This window comes from Grampus griseus (genome assembly GCF_964374135.1).
Source record: "Grampus griseus genome assembly, chromosome: 2".
NCBI lineage: Eukaryota > Metazoa > Chordata > Mammalia > Artiodactyla > Delphinidae > Grampus > Grampus griseus.
The window spans coordinates 108,730,195-108,750,391 of record NC_139018.1 but is presented as its reverse complement, the minus strand read 5'-3'; the positions used below and the strand labels follow the sequence as shown (position 1 = coordinate 108,750,391).

The 20,197-nt window shown below is 37.2% G+C and overlaps 1 protein-coding gene across 6 annotated transcripts in view; it reads left to right on the top strand.

Annotated features, from left to right (window-relative positions):
- Nucleotides 1–20,197, top strand: part of DENND4A (DENN domain containing 4A) — a 135,096-nt gene that overhangs the window by 70,008 nt on the left and 44,891 nt on the right. For all 6 annotated transcript variants that reach the window (XM_082649668.1, XM_082649667.1, XM_082649666.1 and 3 more), the window contains exons 10-14: nt 2,209–2,353; nt 2,609–2,784; nt 6,958–7,058; nt 8,833–9,051; nt 9,607–9,752. In XM_082649668.1, the coding sequence (XP_082505794.1) occupies nt 2,209–2,353; nt 2,609–2,784; nt 6,958–7,058; nt 8,833–9,051; nt 9,607–9,752 (787 nt within the window). The remainder of the gene's footprint in view (nt 1–2,208; nt 2,354–2,608; nt 2,785–6,957; nt 7,059–8,832; nt 9,052–9,606; nt 9,753–20,197) is intronic.

Sequence of the window (20,197 nt, the reverse complement as noted above, 5' to 3'; positions counted from 1 at the left end):
AGAGGCCGTGATAGTGAGAGGCCCGCACACCGCGGTGAAGAGTGGCCCCCGCTCACCACAACTAGAGAAAGCTCTTGCACAGAAACGAAGACCCAACACAGCCAAAAATAAATAAATTAATTAATAAACTCCTACCCCCAACATCTTCTTAAAAAAAAAAAAGTTCAGAGAGATTATGAAATATGTTTTTTCTTAAGTATCATTTCTTGAAATTTAATTAGCTGTGTGATTTTTCTAGCAGGGAAATAGTTACAATATAATTAAGTTATTTTGTAGCACATACCTAAGGGAGACCAGCTGCCATCTTTGACATTAATTTTGTAAGAATTGCAGATTATTTCATCACCAGATCTTGGCCCAGAGTGACCAGTGTTTTCTTAACCTTTGCTTGAGCTGAGAATAAATTAGAAATACTGACTGAGACTACTTTAAAACAATTCTACATTACCCAAGAGCCTTTTTTTATTTTTTGGTAATGGCTTTATTGATATATAATTTACATACCATACAATTCACCCAGTTAAATTGTACAATTCAATGATTACATTCACAGAGTTCTGCAAATATCACTATAATCAATTTTAGAACATTTTCGTAGCTCCAAAAAAACCCTGTACCCTTTAGCAGTTACCCTCCCTTACCCCTCCCATCCCTATATACACAAACACACACACGCCCCCTTCCCAGCCCCCATCCCTATATATACAGAGACACACACACACACACACACACACACACACACACACACACACACACACACACACACACACACACACACACACACACACTCTCTCTCCCCCTTCCCAGCCCTAGGCAACTGCTGATCTGCTTCTTTCGCTTCAGATTTGCCTGTCCTGGACATTTCATATAAATGGAATCATATAAAATGTGGCCTTTTGTGTTTGGCTTCTTTCATTTGGCATGTTTCCAATGTTTATCCACGTTATAGCATGCATCAGTTCTTCATTCCTTTATATTTCCAACAGATATTTCAGTGTATGGATATACCACATTTTATTTATCCATTTATCAGTTGACAGACATTTGGGTTGTTTCTACTTTTGGGCTACTATAAATAATGCTGCTATGAACATGCACAAGTTTTTTGTGGGCATATGTGTTTATTTCTCCAAGAGACTTTATTAGTTTTGGTTTACTTTTAAAAAGTTAATTTAGTGAAGCCAATTATTTAACATTATAAAGATGAAATACTGGTTAGCTTACTGAATCATTTACTTTTTTTTTAATTTTTTAAAAAATTTATTTTTTTATTTTTGGCTGCGTTCGGTCTTTGTTGCTGTGCGTGGGCTTTTCTCTAGTTGCGGCGGGCGGGGACTACTCTTCATTGCGGTGCGCGGGCTTCTCATTGGGTGGCTTCTCTTGTTGCAGAGCACGGGCTCTAGGCGAGCAGGCTTCAGTAGTTGTGGCACTCAGGCTCAGTAGTTGTGGCTCGTGGACTCTAGCATGCAGGCTCAGTAGTTGTGGCACACGGGCTTAGTTGCTCCGCAGCATGTGGGATCTTCCCGGAGCAGGGCCTGAACCCGTGTCCCCTGCATTAGCAGGCAGATTCTTAACCACTGCGCCACCAGGGAAGCCCAGAATCATTTACTTTGTTAATACAGTATTTTGTTACCATGTACAATGTCTAAGTTTTGATTATTAATTTGCTTTGTATATGTGTATCATCACTTAGTAGCTCTTAATTAATATTATCATTACAATAGTAAAGATAATCTAGCTATTTGTAAATCCAAATTTTGAGATGTGTATCTACCTTAAGGAAGTTGGGCCTGTAAGTCACATACGTTTTCTGATAATTACAGAGGAAGATGAGCCATGTTAAAAAAACTTGCATTAAACGATTTGCTTTCAACCAAAGCACCCCTCTTATACATTGAATTCTTTATTTGAACATTATCTACATGGCAGATCTTTTTATATAAAATGAAGCAGATGACTTTTCATTTTCCATATTTAATACAATGCAGAAGAATTGAATGATTTCAGAACCTCATAAAACTTCATTATTTTCATAGTGTGTTTCTGATGCAGTGTTTTCCCTACATAAGAGCAACAGTCATGTTTAAAATTAAATATGTAATATGAACTATAATCCTACCCTAATCATGAACTTTTAAAAATTATTTTGGATAATGAGGTGTTTGATCTCTGTTTTCTTTAATTATATATTTTTGTTTGGATTTATAGTGGTGGCAAGTTTTCAACACTACTTCAGAATTTAGGCCCTGAAAATGCTGTGACACTACTGGTGTTTGCAGTAACGGAACATAAGATTCTTATTCATTCCTTACGGCCTTCAGTGCTTACTAGTGTGACAGAAGCATTAGTGTCTGTGAGTATTTCTTATTGGTAATCAGTTTCATTTTAAACCTAATTATTCATATAATTTAAAGCTGTTTTAATGCTTAACTAAAATTCAGAGTGTAATGCAGTTCAATTTTCTGGCCATTAACACTAGTTGTAATTATTTAATAAGCATTATACTACTTTTGGTATAAATATTTAAAAGACAGTTTTTTGTGTGTGCTGATGAATTATGCTTCAATGTCAAACAGCTAAATATTCTCTTATCTTTTATTTATCCAAGATGATTTTCCCTTTCCACTGGCCATGCCCCTATGTTCCTCTCTGCCCACTGGCTTTAGCAGATGTCTTAAGTGCACCATGTCCGTTCATAGTAGGAATTGATTCAAGATACTTTGATCTCTATGACCCTCCACCAGATGTCAGTTGTGTTGACCTAGATACCAACACAATTTCTCAGTAAGTTCGTTTTAATGATTCTACTTCCAGTAATTTACAACTTTGTAGTGTATGTATGTAAATGTATTTTTTGTGAATGATAACTAGAATTCTTTTGAGCTATGTTGTTTTTATATTTGGGGTTTTTACCATCTTTGAATCAGTTCTTACTATACTTTGATGGGATAAGTTTAGTGTATTATCTACATGGCAGCTCTTTCAATATTTGAGAAATATTATAATCTTACGCTTACTTAGAAATTTAAGTAAGAAATGTAAGGATTTTATAATTTTCTCTCTCTCTATTGGAATAATATTTAAGTTGTAGCTAAGCTACTGGAACTGTATATTTACAGCTTTTTTATAATTCAGTGTTTTCTCTTGTATTGTTATTTTCAGTTTAATCATACTTAAGCTCTTCAGGGAAGAGGAAATTGATGCAATACCACGTTGCATCCACAGGATATACTTAAAATAACTGCAAGTTACCCTATTAGTAAAGCCCAAAAGCTAGTATACCTTTTACAATTTAAGTACGTATTTGTGAGATAGGTTTTTCTCCATTTTTAAATAAGCATGTTTCATATTAAAGCCTTTTGATTTAATTCTGAAATCTTACATTAATTCTAGTATTGTTATATGTCAAAACCTCAACTGCCTAAACCATTAGAAAAGTTTAGCAAAAAATAATTTTCTTTCATAAGGCATGTATGCTTTCAAAAGCCTAACCAAGAAAATATGGGATGTACTTTGTGCATTAAAGCCATTTTATATATGGGATAAATAGCGTCAAAGATTCTTTACCATGAACATTTCATACTTTACCAGAAATATTTAATTCTTCAAATATTAAATTAGTATCTTTTTTTTGGCCAGTTGTTATTGTTACATGACATAATGTTTTTAAAAGTTGAAATTCAGGGTGGTAAATAAGTATATACATTTTCTCTCTTTTTATACTTTTATACTTTTCCTCAATTTGTTAAAAGAATTTTTTTCTTATTATTTTAACTTTGTTTTGATGACTAATGAGTTAAAGAATCAAAGAAACATGACTTGTTTGCACTCATCAGTGGTCTTCCTTCTTGGTTTTATCGCCTTTCCAAACCTATGGGAAGACTAAACTAGTGAATTAATAGCTTTCTACTTTCCTTCATCCTGAATTTCTGGAGCCTCAACCTGAAATTTGAAAGAAAAATCTGAGTATGAAATTTGTGGTTTCCTTTTCCCTTCTCTGACTCATAAATACATATAATAAGGAATATATTATGAATGTCAAGAAATTTCTGAAGAAAGGGAAATTAATATCTGATATGTACTAGGCATAAAGCTGTATGCATAGCCTAAGGTATCTCATATTATTCTGTGTATTTTGTGAGGTAGTTTTTACTAACCAGTCTGACAGATAAGAAAACCAAAGCTTAGATTTTTAAGTAATTTATAAAAAGGCACGTAACTTAATACTGCCAGAACTGATTTTGAAACTATCATTGTCTGACTCTATAACTATTACTTCTGCCACTAATTACTGGCTTACTACTTATGCAATAGTAATCCTATAAATGGAACTCACTATGAATAAAAATGCAGAAGTCTGTCATAGATCCAAACTCAGGTACTAGATAAAATTCCTTTTTTTTAAAAAATATATTTATTTTTGGCTGCGTTGGGTCTTCGTTTGTGCGCGCAGGCATTCTCTAGTTGCAGCAAGCAGGGGCCACTCTTTGTTGCGGTGCACGGGCTTCTCATTGCGGTGGCTTCTCTTGTTGCAGAGCACGGGCTCTAGGTGCTTGGACTCAGTAGTTGTGGCACGTGGGCTCAGTAGTTGTGGCTCATGGGCTCTAGAGTGCAGGCTCAGTAGTCGTGGCACATGGGTTTAGTTGCTCCGCGGCATGTAGGATCTTCCCGGACCAGGGTTCGAACCCTTGTCCCCTGCATTGGCAGGTGGATTCTTAACCACTGCGTCACCAGGGAAGTCCCTCGATAAAACTCTTCTCCCGAGCCAAGTTTTACAGTGATGATATCAAGGACAAGAGGAGGAAATTATGTGAGTAAATAATAGTAATTTGATGAAATTATACCAAAATACTGTTCATTCACTTATGCTACAGACATCTCTTGAGTGCCTTTTTGTTTTTTTTCTAGGCACTGGGAATAAAAAGACAAACCAGATACACTCCTTTCTCTTAAGTTGCTAATCTAGTTAGCAAGGCAGGCACACACACAGTGAATGCTAAGGCACAGTAGGAGTGCTGTGTTTTAGCAAGAAAATAATGTCAAAAGTCTTTTTACATTGTGTTCTCACTTTAATACAGGGTTCCATAGTCCTGGTCACGTTATAGATGAAATAAAATCTCATAGCAGGACATCTGCAGTTTGACCCTGCCCTATCTGCATTTTATTATCATTGTGGAAAGATAGTTCCAAGACAGTTCTTCTTTGTCAGCTTAAGCTTTCCCATCCACTCTTTTCTTTGAAAGTAGTATTTGCCCTTTTTGTTCTGTGGGAAGTTTAGGGAGTATTAAAAAAAAAAAGTTCAGCAATTCCATTTCACACCGGTGCTATGATGTTGTCTTTGGTGGTTAGAACATAAGTGATTTACTTTTCTTCTCCTTTTTCTCTGCATTTTTCAAGTTTCCTAAAATGAGTATTTATTGCTTTTGAAATAGAAAAAAGATTTAATAAATAGAGAGTGGAATCAACAAAGCTATAGTTAAGTCCAAAAGCTTTATCATGTTTTATCACCATGCTCTTTTCTTCTCCTACTCCATATATAGTTTAAAGATTATGGGCTTCCCTGGTGACGCAGTGGTTAAGAATCTGCCTGCCAATGCAGGGGACAAGGGTTCAAGCCCTGGTCCGGGAAGATCCTACATGCCGTGGAGCAACTAAACCCATGTGCCATGACTACTGAGCCTGCACTCTAGAGCCCGCGAGCCACAACTACTGAGCCCACGTGCCTCAACTTCTGAAGCCCGTGTGCCTAGAGCCTGTGTTCCACAACAAGAGAAGCCATCGTGGTGAGAGGCCCGCGCACAGCCACAAAGAGTGGCCCCCACTCGCCACAACTCGAAAAGGCCCACACACAGCAACAAAGACCCAACACAGCCAAAAATAAAAATAAATAAAATAATTTTTTTTTTAAAAAGGATTAACTGTGTTGTAAAGGTTGTATAAAGGAGATTATAGGAGTTCATCTAGAAACAAAGATATCACTGTCAAGCTGATGTCCTCTTTTATAGTTATAAAAGTATTTTGGAGTGTTATACTTTATTCAAATAATCTAATATTTTTAAAATTAATTTATTTTTTATTTATTTATTATTTTTGGCTGTGTTGGGTCTTCGTTGCTGCACATGGGCCTTCTCTAGTTGGAGCGAGCGGGAGCTACTCTTTGTCGCAGCGCGTGGGCTTCTCATTGCAGTGGCTTCTCTTGTTGTGGAGCACGGTTTCTATGCACGCGGGCTTCAGTAGTTGTGACTTGTGGGCTTCAGTAGTTGTGACATGCGGGCTTCAGTAGTTGTGGCACATAGGCTTAGTTGCTCTGCGGCATGTGGGATCTTACAGGACCAGGGCTCAAACCCATGTCCCCTGCATTGGCAGGCGGATTCTTAACCACTGTGCCACCAGGGAAGCCCAAATAATCTAATATTATAGATTATTTCTTTTCTGAAAGAAACAAAGCTAAATTTTACTTATATTTTTAGGAAACGAAATATTTGGATATACCGAAGTATTTTGATAAGCTTTATGGATCATAAGTTCATTGAAAGTTTTCTACAGTGCTTTGTCTTAGAGTATATAAGAAAAAATCCCCTAATAGTAGGATTTTCCCAATATTTAGGTGTCTAAAGACTCTTAGATGAGATTAAGAGTAATGACCACCACATTAAGTTTTGTAGTGATTTGCATGATTCCAAAGCAAGTGGAATTGACTCAATATAAACATAAGTGTAAAGTTTTGAGCTATATTTAATACAGGGTTCTACTCTCATATAAATTAATTTTTAAGTATTAAACACTCCAATTTACCCCTGTAGTATTTTTCTTCTGTTAAGTAGAATATTTTGTATATTTTATTTTTGTTCAATGTGTTTTCTCTTTTCCCCTGTTTATAAATAACAGATATATACCCACCCCTGCCCCACCCCAAGTTAATCTGACAAATATATTATTGTTGTCATTTAATCTCAGAACTGGTGATAAGAAAAATGTAGCCTGGAAGGTACTTCCAAAGAAACCATGTAAAAATCTGATGAACACACTGAATAATTTGCACCAGCAGTTGGCAAAATGTAAGTGTATAATTTATTTAAAGGAAGTAATTTAATCTGAAGAAAGGACTCCAGCAACTTTGCCTTACTTGTAAAAGGATGGCGTTTACCTAAAGGAAAGTGGTTTTACAATCTTAAAGGCAAATGAGCATTAAAGCAAAATTTTTTAGAAGCTGAATGGGAGATTTACAAAGTTTATATTTTACATCATAATAAAATTCAAAAAGAGATTAAGGTGATTATTTTCAAATACTATAGAACAATACTGGTTTCTACTTGTATATTTTCTTTATACATAGAATAGAAAGTTAGTTTTGAAAATCTAAGACAGATGGTTTAAATTACATTAGAAAATGCTGATGATTCTTGTGGGTTGAGAGCAAGGTCATGTGCTTTTCACCTTCAGTAGATCTTAATGCTGTGCTTACCTCAAGTAATTTGAAAATAGAAGCTTGCCAAAAGCATTCGGAAATTAATTAAAGTGAAAATTGATTAGGATATGGAGAATTTCAGTTCAAAGCTTACAATAAGAGTATCTTGATAGTGATCCAGAATTACCAATAAGATGAATTAAGCCTTCATTTAACTAATCCTCTTGGTATTTTATACCAACAGTCCATTCAGGGTTCATAATTTAGTACTTATTGTATAAAAAATGGTCAGTAATGGTGCAGCAATATTTGAGGTTCTCATTTATGTATTAGGTGAAATATAAACATGGGAGGTTGCCTACATCCTCAAGGGTTCAAGGATGCCTATAGAATAGTTGGAAAGAGACATGGAAAAAGACAGTGTTTTCAAAGTAAACCTTATAACAAATAGATAATTTGGAAGTGGCTCATAAGTATTGGGATACGAAAAAATGACATCAAATGGAACAAATTTTATACTATGGAACAAATAAATTATGTATGGAATTTTTTAAGCTACTTAGTTAATTGCTTTCTAAAAATTCATGTGCTTCTTTTGAATAGCTGAGAAGTCCAGCAGCTTTTGTAGCAATATTTAAGTATTATTAAAATAAGTGAAATAACCCATCTAGCTGTACTGAAGGGCAGAATCTTACAGCTTAAAATTACAGGTTTAAACAATACTGATATTGTTATTCAGGATTATATATCACTTTACAGCTTCAGAGCACTTTCACATACATTCTTTTGTCTTTATAACTGTGAAGATACTAAGTTTGAGGAAGGTAGCTTGTCAGAGATCATACAGTTAATAAGGATGAAGCTAGGATTAAAACCTAGGCCTTCCATTCCAGTGCCCACATACTTTTACTTTTTTAAACAATAAGAACTCCAAAAACACCTCCCTAAGATGATTCATTGTTCCTCATATTTTAAGAAGTTTTAAAATTTTGAGGCAATCACAAACTTTGTTTCTGTGACCTTTTGAGAATAGATGTCCCCATCATCTCCAAATGGAGTGTATTTCCTACCAATAAGTACATTCTATATCACTACAGTATGCTATAACCATGAAAATCAGGAAGTTAACATTGAGCATTACTACCATCCTTATCCTCAGACCAAATTCAAGTTTTGCTAGGGTTATATATTAAGGAGTTATGTAAACAAAGGGTTGAAGTAGCTTGAGCCCTTTTGAAAACACAACACATTTATTATTTTTCTTTCAATTTTATTGAGATATAATTGACATACAGGACTGTACAAGTTTAAGGTACGCAGCATAATGACTTGAATTACATATGCAATGGATTTATAATTGATACCATTATGAACATTAATTTTGACAGTTCTGGGGAAAACATTAACACTGTATTTCTTCACAGTGCAGCAGAGACCAAGAGACGATGGACTAATGGACTTAGCAATGAATGATTATGATTTTAATTCTGGAAAGAGGTTGCACATGATAGATTTGGAAATCCAGGAGGCATTTTTGTGTTTCATGGCCTCTATTTTAAAAGGTTATAGATCATACTTAAGACCAATAACACAAGCCCCATCTGAGACAGCCACAGATGCAGCCTCTCTTTTTGCCCTACAAGGTGAGTGACTGCATAGTACTACAGCTTTCATATTATTGAGCTTAACCTTGTGATGATTGCTTTCGGGGTTAGTAGCTCATATTTATCAAAATATACTTACCTATTTCAGGAGTATGTGAGTATCAACTCAGTTGGTAATCCATTTCCATTGGACTGGTTATTTCTCAGGCACATTAGATATAATCCCATTAGCAAAATATGCAGAAGAGACTATTTGAAAAGTACAGAGCTTCCTAACCATGTACCACTGCACTCTGTTGTGTCACAGATGTGTTAAGATATTGATGTGTTTAGCTTTCAGGGCAGCCCGGTGGTGTTGGGCAAGCAGAGGAGCCCCTGGGTTGGGGGATTTGAAAGATCTGGTTTCAAGTTCCTTTCCTATTGCTATCTTTGTCAGGTTACTTCCCCTTCAGGGGTCTTAGTTTCTTTTTCTGCAAAATAGTAGGGTGTGGGGGGTATAGATGACATGGTTGATCTAGTTCCTTCTAGCTCAAAAATTCTCTGAATCTGTAAATGGTGTTATATATGCTAACATTACAAATTTATGTTGAACAGCTTTCTTAAGAAGCCGCGACCGGTCACATCAGAAATTCTATAACATGATGACCAAAACACAAATGTTTATTCGCTTCATTGAGGAATGTTCTTTTGTCAGTGATAAAGATGCAAGCCTGGCGTTTTTTGATGATTGTGTAGATAAAGTAAGTAATAGTATGTCTACAGTGCCGTAACTTATTTTGTGTGACTGTTGTAAATGTTATGAGTTACAGTTTCTATTTATAAATTAACCAGTTTTTAACAAAATTTACATTAATTCCATTTCATCACTGACCCTTTATTATGAAAGTTTTGGTGGCCTACTAGATGTTATAGACCACAACCTCTTAAGAGTACTTTGCAGGATTTTACCAAATTACGAGTTTTATTTTAGCAACCAGGTCTGTAACACTTCCTGTCCACTTACAGACTATGGGAGTTTTTTTTGTCCAAGCCTATGGACCTCTAACTTGATCATCCTTAATTTTCACCTCTCCTTTTGGTCTAAGGTGGATTGTCACATGCTGAGAGTAGGTGTAGAACGTAACATTTCACCTGAATATTTCTACAATTTGGGAGTGCAATTGTAGCATAAATTAAGTGAATTAATTCTACTATATTAAATTCATGTGTGAAACTTTTCCTGCCCCTGTAGTCCACTATCATTAGTGGGATAGAGCAAAGTGGGTATCCATGGTGGATAGAGAGGAGCTTGGGAAACAGTGGCTCAAAGAGGGGTGTCAAAACCTGAATGGAATAAACAAATGGGACCTAATGAAACGTCAAAGCTTTTGCACAGCAAAGGAAACCATAAACAAGACCAAAAGACAACCCTCAGAATGGGAGAAAATATTTGCAAATGAAGCAACTGACAAAGGATTAATCTCCAAAATTTATAAGCAGCTCAATAACAAAAAAACAAACAACCCAATCCAAAAATGGGCAAAAGACCTAAATAGACATTTCTCCAAAGAAGATATACAGACTGCCAACAAACACATGAAAGAATGCTCAACAGCATTAATCATTAGAGAAATGCAAATCAAAACTACAATGAGATATCACCTCACACCAGTCGGAATGGCCATCATCAAAAAATCTACAAACAGTAAATGCTGGAGAGGGTGTGGAGAAAAGGGAACCCTCTTGCACTGCTGGTGGAAATGTGAATTGGTACAGCCACTATGGAGAACAGTATGGAGGTTCCTTAAAAAACTACAAATAGAACTACCATACGACCTAGCAATCCCACTACTGGGCATATACCCTGAGAAAACCATAATTCAAAAAGAGTCATGTACCACAATGTTCATTGCAGCTCTATTTACAATAGCCCGGAGAAGGAAACAACCTAAGTGTCCATCATCGGATGAATGGATAAAGAAGATGTGGCACATATATACAATGGAATGTTACTCAGCCATAAAAAGAAACGAAATTGAGCTATTTGTAATGAGGTGGATGGACCTAGAGTCTGTCATACAGAGTGAAGTAAGTCAGAAAGAGAAAGACAAATACTGTATGCTAACACATATATATGGAATTTAAGAAAAAAAAATGTCATGAAGAACCTAGGGGTAAGACAGGAATAAAGACACAGACCTACTAGAGAATGGACTTGAGGATATGGGGAGGGGGAGGGGGAAGGGTGAGCTGTGACAGGGCGAGAGAGTGGCATGGACATATATACACTACCAAATGTAAAATAGATAGCTAGTGGGAAGCAGCCGCATAGCACAGGGAGATCAGCTCGGTGCTTTGTGACCACCTAGAGGGGTGGGATAGGGAGGGTGGGAGGGAGACGCAAGAGGGAAGAGATGTGGGAACATATGTATATGTATAACTGATTCACTTTGTTATAAAGCAGAAACTAACACACCATTGTAAAGCAATTATACTCCAATAAAGATGTAAAAAAAAAAATACAGCAATTATGGCAAAAAAAAAAAAAACCTGAATGGGTGAAGGAGGAGCAGCCTAGCATGGGTTTTGGAGCCCATGCCTGGTGAGGAGAGCATCTATCCATGCAGGGGGTGGCCTAGCATGGGGGATCAGAGGACGAGCAGGATAAAGAGAGTGTCCATGCTGGAGGACAGACTATTTCCAGGGGTCAGAACCTAAACAGGATGTATCCATGCAGACGTGAGGACAGCACGGAGTGTCAGAGTTTAAGCAAGGCAAGGACAGTGTCCCCACTGGGTAGGCCCAGCAAATGGGGTATCATAGTTTAATCTGGATGAGGGAGATGTCAGCCTGGTGGGGCAGAGGGTTGGTCTGGAAGGAGTTGTCAAAGCCAAATTACGGTGAAGGAGTCATATGCATGGAGGAGGAGTGGTGTTGGAGATGGGAGATTGTTACATATGGAGGGATTGATCAAATAAATAAGTACCAAATATGTCTTATAAAAATGATTTTCGGGCTTCCCTGGTGGCGCAGTGGTTGAGAGTCCGCCTGCCGATGCAGGGGATACGGGTACATGCCCCGGTCCGGGAAGATCCCACATGCCGCGGAGCGGCTAGGCCCGTGAGCCATGGCCGCTGAGCCTGCGCGTCCAGAGCCTGTGCTCCGCAACGGGAGAGGCCACAACAGTGAGAGGCCCGCATACCGCAAAAAAAAAAAAAAATTTTCATCATGCAAGATGTAGAAGGAAAAACACTGCATTGGGAATCAGGAGAACTTTGATCTCAGCGTTCCTACTTGTGACTTTAGTCAAGTCATTTAGTCTTTCTGTGTTGTTTTCTTATGTACGTTTTAAAAGTATTGTGAGGAAAGATCATTATAACTGCATATTTCACAGTTTTCAGAGTAGTGTTGTGTGAACTATAAAGTAGGAAAATTTATGACGATTCTTATATTTTTCTGGTTTTTATTCCAGTTTGTAGATTAGTAGTTAATTTGGTTTTATTACTGCATGACGTAGAAATGTTCAACTTTTGAATGACTTACACATATGAAGAAAAGGAACAAGTTCAGAGCCTTGTGGAGGAATTTACACTTTCCTTCAAATTGGAACACCTGAGGGATGATTGATGTGGAGAAATACTGTTTCTGGTGCTGATAGAGAGTTAATAAGCTAAGATGCCCAGAAATATCCACCCTAGTCCTTGAAATGCTTTAGAATAGGGAAAAGATGGATATATGTCAGTATTTGCTTAGAACTCATAATTCATTTTCCCACAGAAACCCTGATATGTGGTGATTAGCTGTAGTTCAGATGGTGCATGGTTACAGTGTTGTGCTACAAATATGTATTAAATTTCTTTTTGGTGGATTGATATTCTAACCACCTTTTAGGACATTTTTTAAAGTCCAAATTTATTGTAGTATAATATACAAACAATAAATGCACCTTTGAAGTGTGTAGTTTGATAAGTTTGGGCAAATATAGATTTCCATGTAACCATGACTCCGAAACAAAGAACATTTCTATCACCCCAGAAAGGATATTGTTTGTTTGTTTGTTTGTTTGTTTTTGCAGTACGTGGGCCTCTCACTGTTGTGACCTCTCCCGTTGCAGAGCACAGGCTCCGGACGCGCAGGCTCAGCAGCCATGGCTCACGGGCCCAGTCGTTCTGCGGCATGTGGGATCTTCCCGGACCGGGGCACAAACCCGTGTCCCTCGCATCGGTAGGCGGACTCTCAACCACTGTGCCACCAGGGAAGCCCAGGATATTGTTTTGAGGGGAAATTCATTTTCTGTATTTTGAATAACCTATTTGTAGACAGACTTTTTTTTTTTTTTTTTTTTGCGGTATGTGGGCCTCCGCTCCGTGGCATGTGGGATCCTGGACCGGGGCTCGAACCCATGTCCCCTGCATCAGCAGGCGGACTCTCAACCACTGCGCCACCAGGGAAGCCCTAATTTTTATTTTTTTAAAAATATTTATTGGACTTCCCTGGTGGTGCAGTGGTTAGGAATCTGCCTGCCAATGCAGGGTACACGGGTTCCCACATGCCACAGAGCAACTAATCCCGTGCGCCACAACTACTGAGCCTGCGCTCTAGTGCCCAGGAACCACAACTACTGAGCCCACGAGCCGCAGGATACACGGGTTCCCACATGCCACGGAGCAACTAATCCCGTGCGCCACAACTACTGAGCCTGCGCTCTAGGGCCCGGGAACCACAACTACTGAGCCCACAAGCCACAGCTACTGAAGCCCGCACGCCTAGAACCTGTGCTCTGCAACAAGAGAAGCCACCGCAATGAGAAGCCCACGCACTGCAACGAAGAATAGCCCCTGCTTGACACAACTACAGAAAGCCCACGTGCAGCAACAGAGACCCAACGCAGCCAAAAATAAATAAATAAATAATTAAAAATTTTTAAATTTATTTACTTATTTATTTATCTGTCTGCACCGGGTCTTAGTTGCGGCACATGGGATCTTCATTGCCACGTGCAGGAGCTTCATTGCGGCATGCGGGATCTAGTTCCCTGAACAGGAATTGAACCTGGGCCCCCTGCATTGGGAGCACAAAGTCTTAACTGCTGGACCACCAGGGAAGTACCTATAGACAGACTTTTAGAACTCTGCCTTTTTGTAAGTTGAGTTCTGCCTGCATAAAGCTTTGAAATCCTGTTTATTTTGAGAATTAATATTATAGCTCCTTGATAGTTTTGTCTTCATTGCAGCATTGTACTAAGAACATGGTTTTCAGTATTTTAATCAAATTTTTAAGTTTGCCTTATTTGGTGCTTATAAAGTTAAATATGAATAGAATAAATAAATAGAAAGGTGTGCTTTAAATAGAAAAGGTGTACAATGAATAAAAGAGTATGCTTTAAAGAATAATTTCTCTAAATCCCTTTTTACAGGAATAATTGTGTTGATTTTTGTAAATAAAAATGATGTTTCTGACCAGCATGTACCTTGAAGGTTTTTCCTCTATCGTGCTGGGCTTCCACTCGTCATCTGTATGTACTCACTGAGCTGCGATTGTGAACAGTGGCATGTATTTGGGTAACAGTTGTTCCTTGTGCCAAGTCAACGGAATCATAAGGGACCAAATTAGTGACAGGGTTTTGCTAATAGCATGCTTTAGCCAATAGATTTATTAATCCATATAGGAATACTGAATTAGTTGGAAAAATCCAGTTAACAGTGCAGAAGAGAGAAATCTTGTATTGTTCCGTTTTACTTTTTGCTCATTTCATGTGTCTTGTTTTCACAAGTTTGTGTTTCAGCTAAGAACTCATATAATAGTATCACATGGTTTAAAAAACACTCATTAGGGCTTCCCTGGTGGCACAGTGGTTGAGAGTCCGGCTGCCGATGCAGGGGACATGGGTTTGTGCCCCAGTCCGGAAAGATCCCACATGCCGCGGAGCGGCTGGGCCCGTGAGCCGTGGCCACTGAGCCTGCGCGTCGGGAGCCTGTGCTCCGCAACGGGAGAGGCCACAACAGTGAGAGGCCCGCGTTCCGAAAAAAAAAAAACCTCATTAATATTGTAAGACATACATGACATAATTTTGCAAGGTACTTAGGGTATCATGTTCTAAGGAGGATATTTTATTACTGATAATTACTATATTGTCTAGGATTTTCTGAAAATAGGTCACCTGTTATTTAGTTGATAAGAGTCAAAATACGAGGCGTGACTGGAGTGATTGCTTAAAGAAAATAAATTCTGAGAAGTTTCAAAAAAGAAACAGTCCAATTAAATGTGTAATTATTATTTCTAGGCAGATTGTTTTCCTAAAATGCTATTTACCCATTCAAAGTCTAGATTCAACAAAATATCACTTATATATAATGGATTAATGTTATACTTAAAGATTTTGATGATTCCTAAGAAAATCAAAACTGAAAATAAACTCACTAAAACATAGTTACTTGTATTTGCTTTATTACAATTGAAGGAACTGTTTTATTAGAGAAAATAACAAAATGTAACAAAATCCAAAATTTATCTTTTTTTTAGTTAAAATTGATCTTATTTTATTTGTGATGTCATAAAATATATCTTAATAACCTTCATATATAGTGAGAGTAGAGGTTAATTGTATTCCTAGTATCATTAAGCAGAACTCTCTGAAATAATAAATAATTACACAGTGCTGTTACTACTTTTCATATTTTAATACCACAGTTTAAGTGCATTCAGCACAGCAAGTCAGTGCTTACTTTTAATCTGTAAACGGTTTTTGAATATCAGTAATACTTTAAAAATAGACATTCATGTGGGGTTATTCCTTAGTTGAGTGACCTTAAGCTTAATTTTTTAAGTGAACAGATCCCCTTACCTCTGGCACTTTAGCTATGAAAATTAAATAATATTAGATGTGCATTAAGTGCTTAAGATTGAGCAGAATCCATGACTAAGATTGAACAGAAAGTAGATACATTCCTCTTTTGATCTTAGCCTATCCAAACAGAAAACATTTGACCAACTTTTAAAAAGCTGGAGTGAGTAATCCTGAATAGGAGTAAGAAAAACAATGTATGAAAATTATTTGAGTTTCATTTATGACTAATTTAAGAACCATGTGTTCTTGTTCTTCATATGATTGTATTTTAAATCCTTACAATCTGTTCCTATAGGATGCAGCTTAACTAAAAGCAGTTTTGTGCAACAAATAGCCTGGTAAAGTTTTTCTTGGTTTCCCAAGCATTCCTCTGCAGTGTTTTCTGAGCATTTTAATGTCTTGTGAAAAAATATGAAGAGAATATGAAAATTATTTTAATTTTATCCTGCCATGGATGTTGGATTTCTTTTTTCTCCCAGTAGAGACAGATGTCACTGTGCTTTCCAAAAGACAGAAATGCCCAACTGATAAATGGAGGATTTATTACATGGCTGTTTTTGTAATGTTGAAATGAGATTTTATTGGTAGACAAGATAGGGGAAATATCTTTTACCAAGGTACTGAATTTACAGAGCACAATTTTAATATTTTAGTAGACTTTACAATACTTAGAATTAGAGTAGTTGTCCATGTCCACAGATTTTTTTCTATGCAAGCAAAGACACAGGTCTGACAGGGAGAAACTGATAAATAAATAAAAATTTAAAAGCACCTGGTGCTCACAGACAAGTAGTTCTCCTATAATGTTACATTATGGAGACCGGAGTAGTTTCCAGCTTCCTTTCCAATGACCTTGGGTATTTGTTGGACCAGAATAACCTTTTTATTCTAGTCCATCTCTTCTACTTCATTATCATTGCTGCCCTTATAATTTCATTTACCCCATTTCATCTGCATAAAAATGTTTGTATAGAGAGCTTCTCATTTGCTTTTGGGTTGTCCATGGATACCATATCCTACTAGGGATACGAGTGATTTTGAGTTATCATTGACATGTTCCTAATGTTGTTTTGTAAAGTAACAGGAAGTGTGGAAAATAAAAGGGAGGAAAAACTCCATAAGCCCAGTACGCTAATATCCACTTTACATTTACTTTCAATGTTTTTACATAATTATAGTATACTTCCTAATTTTTTACATAACCAGATCTTATAAACATTTTTATATGCTGCCAAATCTCTAAAAAGTAAAACATAGCCTAGTTTAAAAAGTCAAATGATTTTACAAGGCTTAGGTCACATTTTTTCCCACCCCTAGTTTTTTTTTTTTTAATTTTTATTGGTGTATAGTTGATTTACAATGTTGTGTTAGTTTCAGGTGTGCAGTAAAGTGAATCAGTTATACATATATCCACTCTTTTTTTTGTTTTTTTAAGATTCTTTCCCATATAGGCCATTACAGAGTATTGAGTGGAGTTCCCTGTGCTATACAGCAGGTTCCTGTTAGTTATCTATTTTATATATAGTAGTGTGTATATGTCAGTTGCAATCTCCCAATTTATCCCTCCCCCCCCTTATCCCATGGTAACCATAAGTTTTTTTTCTATATCCGTGCCTCTACTTACGTTTTGTAAATAAATTCATTTGTACCCTTTTTTATGATTCCACATATAAGCGATATCATAGGATATTTGTCTTCCTCAGTCTGACTTACTTCACTCAGAATGACAATCTCTAGGTCCATCCATGTTGCTGCAAATGGAATTATTTTGTTCTTTTTTTATGGCTGAGTGATACTACATTGTATCTATGTACCACATCTTCTTTATCCATTCCTCTGTTGATGGACATTTAGGTTGCTTCCATGTCCTGGCTATTGTAAATAGTGCTGCAGTGAACATTGGAGTGTATGTATCTTTTTGAATTACGGTTTTCTCCAGGTATATGCCCAGGAGTGGGATTGCTGGTTCATATGGTAGTTCTGTTTCCCACCCCTAGTTTCTGTTCCCAAAGGTAAGCACCTTCTCTTTCAGCCATTTCATCAGTCATTTTCCTTAAGATTTCCAAATAATGTGTTGTTATTGCTGCTTATTGTTTTATATATTATCTATTAATGTCATATTTACCACCGTCACCAAAATTCTCCCAATGTAGCTGTTCAGATGGTTGTTCAATGTTAATATTTTTATCACTGTATATAATCACAGGTAGGCCATATATATATTGTAGTTAAATTTCCTTTTATGTATGGACTTTTGTTTTCCCTGAAGTTAATAATTGCTATATTTCTTGTTTTGTGTGTATTATTAATTCATCTCCAAACTCTTCTATGAAGGTAAAAAATCTAAAATCTCTCAATTTTTCTAATATTAAGTAATCTATCCATTTGTTTTTTGTTTGTTTTTAAGTTCTTGCTGGAGCTTTCCATCTTTGTGTTCCAGTCTGAACTGACTGCTTTTCTAGTCTGTCATTCTGGGATTTTCCTTCACCATCATCTTGGAATTATACTGACCTCTCTCCGGATTTGTATCCCCTGCTTTCTGGCTTCAATAACTTCTTTCTTGGTTTATTTCCTTGTTATGGTGAATCACAGCTTTCAGTAGTTTAGTGAGAAAGAGTACATGGGAGATACATTTTTTGATGCCCTGCCTGTTTGCAAATTTCATTATTCTGCCTTAATACTTGAATGCTAATTTGGTCGGATGTAAAATCAAGTCATCACTGCGTTGTCTTCTGGCTTGTCATTGTTGAGAATAACATCTAGTCTAACAGTATCTTGATTTCTAATCTTCTGTGCCTAATCTCTTTTTCTGTCTGGAAGCATTTAAGATCCCTGATATTCTGAAATCACAAGGATATGCCTGGTGTCAGCCTTCTTTTCTTCCCTGAGTTGGACACTTGTAGGCCCTTTTAATCTATGGTCTCATGGCCTTCAAATTGTGGGGAATTTTCTTTAATTTTTTTCTTTCTTTTTCTTTCCTCCACTTTCTCTGTTCTCTTGTTCTGAAATACATATTTGTATATTGGCCCTCCTGGCCTGATCTGCTTAATTTTCTTTTTTTTTTTCCCCATCCCATTTTCTGCCTCTCTGTCATTCATCTCCACTTTCTGGGAGATTTTTCAATTTTATCTTTCAACAATTATAGTATACTTTTTACCTCTGCTATCATTTTTGTAATTTCCATAGCTCCTTTTCATTCTCTGAATGTTCCTTTCTTCTTCTTTTTTTTCTTTGTAAATATTATTTTTATTTTATTTATTTATTTGGTTGCACCAGGTCTTAGTTGTGGCAGGTGGGCTCTTCAGTTGTGGCAGGCAGGCTCCTTAGTTGTGGCAGTCGGGCTCCTTAGTTGTGGCATGCATGTGGGATCTAGTTGCCTGACAAGGGATTGAACCCAGGCCCCCTGCATTGGGAGCACAGAGTCTTAACCACTTAACCAGGGGAAGTCCCTGAATGCTCCTTTCTTATAGCATCTTCTTGTTTCATGGGTGTAGGCTTATTCATTTCAGTTATTTTGAAGGTTTTCTTCCCCCTTGCATTGTCTCTGCTTCTTCTACATACCTTTTAATATTTGTTTACTTTATTCTTTTTCAAGTTATTGGTTTTTTGTGTGATCTTTGGTTGGTATTCGTTGTCAAGTGTGAGGCACAGAGAACTCATTAGAGCTCTTTCTGGGAGGGTGGGGCTTGGAGCTTCCTTAGGTATGAGACTGATGATCATAAAGGAACTCAACTATTTCATTAGAGTCCCTATTTGATCAGTGTCTGTAGTTCTTTTCTTTTAGGCTACGTAGTTTCCCCAGGAGGTATCTCCAGTCTCAAGCCTGGAGTGCATAAGCCTGACTGCAAGTATTCTCAGAGCTGAGTGGGGAAGGTAACTAAGATTTTCCACTTGTTCTAACATGTAGGCTTTTACTCACTTCACCTGTTTTTATTAACCTTCTTCATCTTCCTCAGCTCTGCCCGGTGTCCTCAAATCTAAAGTCCCTCTGGTTCTTCACTCAGAAAGACCCAACCTAGTCTTATGCCATGTTGGGGAGAGGTAGTGGCCTAACTATACTGGGTTGGGCAAGGGGTCTAGGAGTTCTTAAATGCAGGATTTAACTAATTCTCCCAATTCAACCCCACTTGCCCTCCCATCTTCAGGGGCATCATGGTTTTCATTCCTGACCTTTCTGGTGCTCCGTAGAGCAAAATGGCTGACTATTTGGGTGCTCTCCTCTATCCCCTCACCAGTGCCAGATATATGGCTTTCAGCTTTGACAGGTCTCATCAATCTACTTTGCAGCTTCTGAAATGTTTTGAACTCAGCTCTGCTGTTGTCTTCTCTCCAGTTCATTTTGTCGTTGTTGTTGTTTTT